General features: G+C 40.6%; 1 protein-coding gene across 1 annotated transcript; it reads left to right on the top strand.

The window, feature by feature from the left end:
* The first annotated feature begins 342 nt into the window (after positions 1 to 342).
* On the top strand, positions 343 to 9,850 carry mon1a (MON1 secretory trafficking family member A). Its single transcript, XM_023278339.3, has 6 exons — positions 343 to 564; positions 1,034 to 1,185; positions 4,039 to 4,425; positions 5,038 to 5,803; positions 6,125 to 6,272; positions 8,768 to 9,850. Exons 2-6 carry the CDS (start codon positions 1,062 to 1,064, stop codon positions 8,906 to 8,908), a joined length of 1,566 nt encoding a protein of 521 aa, XP_023134107.1. The 5' UTR covers positions 343 to 564; positions 1,034 to 1,061; the 3' UTR covers positions 8,909 to 9,850.
* The last annotated feature ends 498 nt before the right edge of the window (positions 9,851 to 10,348 follow it).

The raw sequence follows: 10,348 nt of genomic DNA, 5'->3' as shown, positions 1-10,348 counted from the left end.
CTCTCATTTTCAGATTTATTTCCAGATTTCATTCATAGTATACACCGTAAATACACAGTTTCAATACAAAGGTTTTTTTTTCGAATATTCTCAGACCACACAGAATCGTTGTTCCTTTTAGTAGTGAAGTAAGTCTTGATCAATTCCCAGGAGAATTTATTCAGATATAAAAGATCCTGTCCCCTATTCGAACATCTTAATAATTAACAGACAGAAGTTTTGATGTTCGACGTCCGCTGAATGCACCACGGAGAATAAAAGAAACGGGAATTAGCTAAATAACAAAATAAATGACACGAAGTAACGTGCAGCACTGAGCTGCCTTCTCGATTCCTAAATGTTTCAAGGTTATTTTTTTCATAGTAACCGAACTAGCTCTATTATCACTCAAAGGACTCTGGAAGACAACTTCATATCCCACAATTCCTACTTCCGCAACCTAACAGGGCATGCAGCAAGAAGAAGAACTTGTGTCTGCTCACTGCTAGTTTGTTAGCTGCAGGAACTGTGACAAACGAGTTGCGGAGCTCAACTCTTACATGCAGACAGCTGCGGACATGAAAGGTAACACACTGGAAATGATTTAACGAGTCTTGAGGGCTCTTTGTGAGAATGAAAGCGGTGAAATCCAGCTAGCGTTGGTTGTTGTTGATTTTCTGCTGAAGTTAGCATTCAAAGTAGCACTTAAAGTTGTGCAGCAGCAGATCTGACGCCTCTCTGGGAGTGAAGGCTGGTAAACAAGGAGAGAGCTGTGACTTGTGTAAAGAATGAGAGTGAATGTTGTATTCTCCAAAGACTCTTGTTTGGTTTTCCAGCTACTGCTTGTACTAAGGAGAGTGACATTCAACTACAGCTGCCTAGTATCTTTGAGAATAAAAAGTCAGACCATAAAATTTTAATGTTCAGCGTACCAGAGCCATGTCAAAACAGTAGTACACCCTAAAGAGCTTGTTCTTCAGTCCTAGTCTCAGTCACGAAGCTGCTGACCTTTGGTCTCATAGTTGTCAGTCTGTCTCTCTGTCTGTCCTGCCAGGTGTGTGTTCCTGCCATAAATAGCAGTGATGGATGGAGAAGCCCGAAAGGCGACAGCCTCATGGGAGAATGGTTTGCTGGCTCCGGTGGACCGCCTTCGATCAGAGAGGGCAGACAGCCCCACACCAGGACTGGTGGAGGGAACAGAACCAGGTGGGCTTTGTCCACTCTCAGCACACTGTGTCATTTTATATATAGCACCAACATGTGTCATCTCATGGCACCTAACTAAATAATAGAGACATATGCACACAAATTCAAAGAACCCCTTTTAAATCACATAATAACCTAGTAAACTTTTGTTATTACTCGTTTAATGGCATGTCCATTAAATGAGTGATAACATATATTAAGCTGTGAGTCTGCAAGGGCTATCATATCAAAATGCAAACTAGAGACATATAGCAAGTTAAAAATACCAAAAGGAATTGGTCACCTTGAGTGGTACCGATACTGGAAATTTGGGGTCCGGGCCCATGGACTAAATGAATTGTGCAATACAGCGGTTATGGCGTATGCGACAGTTTCACAAATAAGTGATAAAGCTGCCAATGTGGAAAGGCTATGGCATCCTAATGTACTGATATTAACCCAGTCTACATTTTAGTACCACTTTGGTTTGGTCGCCTGAGATGGTAGCAATATCTGCTCTGGCCCATGGACTATTTAGGCAGCCCTTGGCAATGGTGGGTAGAGAAAAGAGATACCTGCAGATAGGTGAAACTATGGCAGGAAAACGACACAGTGAGTGACACGTAATGGTGGCATTTAAATGTATGCAGAGAGAAAGAGAGGAGAGGTGGTCAGTGCATCATGGGAAGACCCATAGCTGCATAACTACAGGATGGTTCTGGATCACCTGAGCAGCTCTAACTTAAGCAAAAAGAAAAGTTTTAAGTAGAATCTTAAAAGTAGAGAGGGCGTGTGCTTTCTGAACCCAGACTGGGAGCTGGTTCTGCAGGAGAGGAGTCTGACAGCTTTACCTCCCATTCTACTACTGTCAGTAAGCAATCAGACACAATAATGGTGTAAATTAGATTTTACATCTACGTCTGGTTGACAGTATGAATGATTGCACAATTTCTGGAACTTCAGATATGTATTTTTTTATGTGTACTTCTACTTGCATGTTATTTTCACTTTAAGACAATGCCTTCTGATGCAGGAAAAATGAATCCTAGCAGTTAGCTGTTAGTGGGATTTTCCATTTCAAAGACTGCAGGTCATTCTCTCTTGAGGCTTGGATAAATGGATTAAAGAACTTGGTGTATGAATACAATTTTGTATTTATGGCATCTTGTGGCCCGTCCCTCATGGGATCATCTTTCAACACTTAAAAAACATTTTCAGTACACAAGTACAATGTTTACAGTTCACCAGAAAATACTTCCAGTCTGGCATCAGTCCATGGATAACATTGGTTTACTGCTTTGAACTCCAAGGAAAAATTCTTTGCTGAAGCCTCTGCCTGTTATAATAATGATTATCAATAGATATAGAGTTATAAAAACATGCTTAAAGCACTGATTATTCTCTGTAACTTCCTTCATCATAGGAGAATGTGCCATGAGTTAGACTTCCTACTGCTGACCAGTGGTTTCTAAGCAGCAGCTAAGCAGAAAAACCAGAGTGACTTGTTGGATTATGTGAATAAACAATTTAAAGTAAAAACTTCTCTATTCTATGTTGCTGTGAATGTGCAGTGTTGGTCGGGGTGGACTCATACTGAGCAATATGAGACAGCATGAACACGCACATCCTGTCTGTGGAAGCAAAGGGTGCTTGTGATGTATGTGTAAAATGTTTAATTTCATGAACTGAAAGGAGTACCTGAATGCACCATTTCTTACATGTTCTGTAATAATAGTGATTTCAGCTTATGTGATAAACTCATTTAATGCACTTGGAATATTGTAGTCTACTGACATTATAAGGAGAGATTATACTCCAAAAACAATAACAATACAAACTTCCCTTGTCTGAAGTCTGTAAAATATATTTGTCACAGTGTTTCACGGTGACAGCATGTCTGCAGCAGCTCACATCTGTCACAACACTTTCTGCTTGAACAAATCCAACACTGACAGGAAAAGTGATGTAACAGTCTGGATTTGGTCCTCTCAAACTGGGAATAAACAGAGCATTTTTGCAGCATTATGTTGCTGACCCATTATCAGACTTTTCAGCTCTAAATTAGATAAGCTTTGACTAGAGGTTGTTAATATCCTTTACTGTGGCTGTTCCAAAAAGTGGTGAACTAAATTAGGACAGTAGTGGCTTTTTGTCAGTAATAAAATGTTTGTTAATAGACTAGGTCAAGTATCTGTTATTTGGATTTATTTATTACTGGGTATATTTTCATTCCGTGTTTGAGGGGAGTTTTTCTTCTTCTTTTGTTGTTATTTGGGAGTTAATCTCCACATTTGCCACCTTATCTGTCCAACACTAGCCCTATTTGGAACTGTCTTATCCATAGCAAAGGAGACAGTCCTGGATGAAACACTTAGGGAAGCATTTTGTGCTCTTCAGCGTATGTGGGGGGAATTAATGAGACATGTATTTGCCATTCCAACCAGTTAGTCTTCATCCCTGCAATCTTTTCTCTTGAAAAAGGAAATAATAACACATTGACACTCTATTATGAATATAGCTTACCTTCCCTGTGCTTGTCAAAATTTGTCTATTAAAGATGCAGAGTAGATGCAGCATTATTTCAAGAAAACATACTTCAAAGTAGAGTACTAAGTGGTTGGTTTGGCAAGTGGACTTTTAGTTAACCGCCACACCTCCATTAGAGAGCAGTGCACGGCTGCTTCACTGAGCGTTTATTTGTGAGCCGTCAGGGAATGTCTTGTTCATGCAGGGAATGAACAAGTCAGGTCAACACATACAATACAGCTAAAAAACTCAGAGAAGTCTCTATTGTTTTTCTCTATTGTTTTGTGTTGCACATTTATGCCTTATAGTTACAAACGTTTGACATGATTTGTCCCCACATTAATGCAGGTGCTGGTCAGAAGAGTGCCATGTTCGTCCATGCACAGTCCTTCGAGGATCTGACTGAAGCGGCTGAGGAAGAGGCCCTGAGGGCAGCTGAACTTGGTGAATCAGCAGGACAGTGTGCAGAGGAGCTCAAGGTGCTGGCAGGGGAGAAAGCCATTGAGGAGCAACAGAACAACGACTTTTCATCAGAGAGTAGGACCAAGGAGGAGGATGTATCCAGTGAGGCGTGGCGGAGCCACAGAAAACACGTGTTTGTGCTGAGTGAGGCTGGAAAGCCGATCTACACTCGCTACGGCACGGAGGAGGCCCTGTCCAGCACCATGGGGGTGATGATGGCGCTTGTGTCTTTTGTAGAGGCTGAGAAGAACATCATCCGCTCCATTCATGCAGGCAAGATTATAGTACAGTATTAACATATGGTTCATAAGGCATTTTTTATATATGTCGGCGAGAGATCGACCGATTATGACTCTGGCCAATTATCATTGTTATGGTATTTGTATTTCTATTTTTACTACTTTTATATTGTTATTATTATTAAGCACTCTGTATGTCATCACTCTGTCGTCTCAGAAATGTCTCTCAAGCAGAGACTGCTGAAACTCAACAAGAAACACAAGCCATTGGCATAAATCAAGAAATTAGCTACTCTCACAGTGGCTAAGGCTATGCATACAGCTAGCAGCTAAGTTAGAAGGCAGCCACAAATTACCCTGAAACATAGTCTGGAAAACAGAAATTAATAATGCTTTAAGATATGGACCTTAGGATATGGACTCCATATTACATGTTCAGTTATAGTCCCTGTTATCAATGGAGGAGTCTATTTATGAATGAAAAGTATTCTGCTATCACATGCTGTTAAAACATATCGATTCCAAATATCGGGTATTGGTCTTCCTCAACAGCCAACAATCGGCGTCAATATCGGCCCTTAAAAACCCGTTTTTGTTGATCCCTAATGTCAGATCTATGTAACTTTGGTTACCTTGTCTGTGTCAGATGGCTGTAAAGTGGTTTTCCTTACCAAGAGTCCTCTGGTCCTGGTGGGCGTTTCTCGGAGCTGCCAGTCAGACAAGGAGCTGCTGCGAGAGCTGCAGTACATCTACTACCAGATCGTCAGCCTGCTCACCCTCACCCAACTCAACCACATCTTCCAGCACAAGCAGAACTACGACTTGCGCCGCCTGCTGGCCGGATCCGAGTATCTCACAGACAACCTGCTGCACCGTCTGGACCGAGACCCCGGCCTGCTGCTCAGTGCCGTCACCTGCCTGCCTCTTGCCAGCTCCTCCAGGGACGTAGTGTCATCAAGCCTGCAGGCCGCCAAAGCCAAAAACCTGGTGTTCTCCATCCTGCTGGCAGGCGACCGCCTGGTTACGCTGGTCAGGAAAAAAGACCAGTTCCTGCACCACATAGACTTGCACCTAGTCTTCAACCTCGTCGGCTCCTCCTCGTCCTTCAGGGAGGGTGAAGGCTGGACGCCCATCTGTCTGCCAAAGTTCAACACTGCAGGATTTTTCCATGCTCACATTTCCTATTTAAAGCCTGCGTCCGAGCTCTGCCTCATCCTGGTCTCCACTGACCGAGAGGACTTTTTTAACATGTCCGACTGCAAGAAACGCTTCATGGACAGACTGAGCAAACGCAGCGCCTACCAGGCTCTGAAAGAAGCACTGAAACGTCCCAGCTACTCTGTGGAGCAGGTCGGCATCCCAGAACTGAGGCACTTTCTGTACAAATCAAAGAGCTCAGGCCTGTACACCAGGTGGGTAATTGTGCCTGTTAAAATGTTGTTTGAACTAAGAAAAAGTTTTTAGGTTACTTCTTTGTTAATTCAAAAGTTGCTTAAATGTTGAATCAATAATCAGAATGGTTGCTGAATAATTTAATTTAATCATTTCTGCTCAGTAATATATCTTGAATTAATGTCATTGCTTTTTAAACCAAGAGAATGAGAATTAATCTGCATACATTTCAGAACTCCAACTATTTGGATAGTACATATTAGGTACAAATGTTTCCTTTTTGGGACATTATTTTTCCTTATGAGTGCAAAACCTTGTTTGTGCAAATCGTCTTTCTCCAGTCCAGAGTTTCCGGAGGTGTATCAGTCTGATGAAGAGCAGGAAAGACTGATGGGCTTGTACCAGGACCTTCACAGCTGCCTGCATCACCCAACCAGACCTCTCCGCACCTTCTACCGCTGCAGCGAAACTGAAAACCTGATGGCATGGGTAAGTCTGCTGTTGTGCCACATATTGCAGCAGAATTATAGTTTTTTAAGCACTCGATCTCAAAATGATCTACACCTCAATACAGGAAAACATCATATTAGATAACACATCACGCAGTTCATCAGAGCATGACAACATTATGCATCTTTATCACTGAATTTGTTAGGTTTTAAAAATGAAATGCTTATCATGAGGAATCTGCAGTGCTCATTTCCTCAATAGTGTTTAAAATACTAGTAAAATAAAATGCAGATGTCATATGAAAATGAATGTTCTGTAATTCTGTAAATGTACATTTTGTGCATTCACAATGATGATTCTGATGATATGTTACTACATCAAATACAATTAGTTAGTTATTATTTCCAAACATCAAGCATTACACATTTCACTTGTAAGTTTAATAATCAGAAATATTGTATGGTATAGTCATCTTGTGATGCTGATCATCAAACAGCATCAAACCACATTTTACGGTACTTAAAAGGACAAGTATGCAGGATTTAGTGCATCTAGTGAGGTTGCAGATAACAACTAACTCAATCACCCCTCCAACTCCAAGTGTGTACCTCAACCTTCAAACACGTAAGGTCTTATCTAGAGCCAGTGTTGGGTTTTTCCATTTTAGGAAACTGTAGAAACACTGCGGTGCAACACCACAGGCTCTTTTAAGCTCATGAAAACACAACAATTCATTGTTACAAGTTTATATTAAAAAAAACAACAAAAAACACAAATCCTGGGGTATCATCATCAAAAAACGATGATCCTTTATTCTGCTTGCATTTGTGCTTTTGTTAATCTTTGCGATGACATGAGCTAGGCTTGTAATGAGCTAACGAGAGAATTTGTAACTTGAAGTGAAGTGACACTCTTGCTACCAAAAGAGCGTTTACCTTTAAGGAATGTGGCTTTGTGGGGACCTGTGTGTAATTTAGGTCCGGTGGGGCTTTATTGTGTAACAGAAGTAATGTTACCAGCACATAGCCACACCCACTGTGAAGTGCATGAAGACAGGCGTGATTAAGTTGCTGTCCACCATGAAGTGTCTCGATTGGCCTAAGTTTGTCTAACAGCCGTTCAAATGTTACATACCAAGCTTGCTACCCTTAAAAAAGAAATAAAAGCCCAGTTCATACAGCATTACACCTTTGTCTTTCTAGCTGCTGTCAGACATGCAGTCTGTTAAGTTAATCTGACAGCATCTCAATGTATCTACATCGTGTCTGAATGAGCAACCTGGTCACTTTTCCATAAAAGTCTTGCCAGTGCACTTACCAGGGCAGACATAAGGACACTGACAACATGGCACAAGTCTGAACTGTGCTCAGTCACATTAATAGATAGACACGCACAAGGAACTGTGCTTTGAGCTGTGCCAAGTGGTTCGGGGAAGGATTTTTCCACATTTCAGCACCAATATTCATCTAAAGACGTCACAGAAACGCTAAATACTCAGTTTATGTGGCAAATTCCCAACACACCTTTCTCACTCACTTTGTCTTACAATTTCCAATCTATTTAGTTGCGAACTGAAATGTGCATTAAAAATACCACTTTGCTGTGATAAAAACAAACACTAACTGCTTGGATTAATTATACATTAACAACAAACACATTACCAGAATCTAAAGTTGCTTAAAGGAGTTTTTTTTTATTAAATACCTGCAGCATCAGGATCCACATGTGAGTCTCCAAAGTGAGAAAGTTCATAATTATAAATTATCCCCGACACAGTGAGTGATCAGTCTGTGCAGGGATCCAATGGCAATACAGGTGAGCTGTCACACACAGAATCACAGTTTAGTTTGTTGCTTCCAGCTGAGTTTAATAAGCACTCACAGCATTAAACAGCAGCAGGATCCTTATAAGCGTCTCCACATTTATGCACAGAGCAACAGCGGTAACTTCATTAAGTGGTTCTAATTATAGATTATGATGAATATCACTTGCGTACTGGGGTTCTCTCTGACACTGTGGTGGGTTTGTCTGAATGAAGCTGTGAGGAATATTAACAGAAGAATAAATGAGAGAATGCCACCAGCTTAATGAATGGAGCAACAATGTTACAGATCATACATCTGAAAATAGCTTCTGTCTCCCCTTCATCACCACAGAGTTGGTACAGATAGCAAAGATCACCAGCTAATGAGCCTGGATAGAGTAAAGACACTTCACTTAAAACCAGAGATCTCCCTACGGAAACTTAACACCCTGACTAGAGTCAAAAGAAAATATTTTTTTGCCGTCTTGCGTCACAATAAGCAGTTATGTTTTAATACTACTAACAAGGCTAATAGTGCATGCAAACAAATGTTGCATCACAGATTTAGTGATCGCTGGTGTGAGCTTCCATTGAGACTTGTGCAAGTAGGAGTTAGTTGTATTCTAAGAAAGTAAGAATTCAGTTGAGCCAAAACAGCTGCAAGCTCCAGAAAAGCTACTTTTCCGAGCCTTTTTGTGTCGCTTATCTTGCTCTATGTTCTCTCCTGCAGGTGACAAGCGGCTTCGAGCTCTACCTCTGCTTCAGTCCGCTGGCGACCAAAGCCTTGGCGGTCTCTGCTGTCAACAAACTGCTGAAGTGGATCAGGAAGGAGGAGGATCGTCTCTTCATCCTGAGTCCTCTCACATACTGAGCCCTCGCTGCCGGCCGACCTCTTGAATCAAAAAGCGACGCCCTGAGCGCTGGCTGTCCTGGTGCCTACAGATGATCAAACAGCATCTTGTCAGTGTTCGTGAATGATTGTCAAAGCTGCACATTCCTTGCTTTTGGAATCCTCTAATTTAATTGTCAGATTTGTGGTGAAGTAGGCTGTGCTGCAGAGCTAAATTAAAGCTGGCTAGATTTTTATAACTTTTAATTTGAACACCAACAGCAGACGGAGGCAGCATCAGCATTGTCAATGCTGCAGTTGATGCTCTGTCATTAAGAATTGTTTTATTGTAGCACAGCTATTATATCTCACTGAAGTAGAAAAATGTGGTTCTGTGTTTTTAATGCTTTGAGCATAGTTTTTAAAAATTGAGAATAAAACTGTATTTCAAAAACTGGAAATTCCTCAAGAGTAGGATGTACTCTGTTCCTGCTAACATGCTAGTAAAACATGAGCTAACCACATTCCAGTTGTGTTTTCTTTTTACATGATGACCAATAACTGTAAGAACCATTGCCATTGTACCTCTATGCACTTTCTTTATGCAAACTATGCCACTCCAAGAGAAAGACTGGACTCTGTTTACTGCTGTTAAATCGAATGTCAACATGTATTTCTAATGTCGGCATAAAAGAATCTAAATGTAGGTCCATTAATCTTCCAGTGTCCATTAACATTTCCCATTTTTATTCCCTTTACCATAATGTTTATGTTTATACCGAAATTAAATGTTTCTGCTTGTGTCTAATTATTGATGGTTCTTAGTTTTATGGGATGCTGCCTTGCTTAATAAATCCAGTGCTGCCACATCTTTCTCCACTAATCATGCCTTAGCTATTAAACATTGTGCAAAGCCAACAATGAGATTTATTGCTGCTGAACAGTTGCAAAATTGTAATACATAAATAAATGACTAGAAAAAGATTCTGTGTCATGCTTGATTCTAACGCTGATGCTTCCTGAGTGCAGTTTGAATATGGTTATCATGCCAACAACTGATTGTGCTCTTGATTTTATAGCTGTATTTTCCAGTTTATATCTGCAACTACTGTTACTGTTACTACTAACACTTAGAACCCATCTGTAAGTCAAGTCAATTACATTTTAATCTACAAGGATGTTGGACAAAACCAATACATAGGCCAAAATATCAGATACAGTACTATAGCATTGCTTATTATCCTAAATGTATGGTCTGAAAAATAAAAACAAAAAAATTACATAAAACCCTTTTTTTTCAAATATCACTCCAATGAATGAAATAAAGCCATTTTGATGCATTCATGACTTTTCGGGCTGTGACAAAAACTGCATTACATGAGTTGAACTGGTCCTTTAAAGCTGTTTCAACAGGTAGAAACACGTGTATTGGTTATAATTTAGGGCATGGAGCAGGTAAACTAATGCAGAGGCATGAGGATA

Source organism: Amphiprion ocellaris, chromosome 5 (assembly GCF_022539595.1).
Source record: "Amphiprion ocellaris isolate individual 3 ecotype Okinawa chromosome 5, ASM2253959v1, whole genome shotgun sequence".
NCBI classification, from domain to species: Eukaryota; Metazoa; Chordata; class Actinopteri; family Pomacentridae; genus Amphiprion; species Amphiprion ocellaris.
This window is presented reverse-complemented; position numbering and strand designations above follow the sequence as displayed.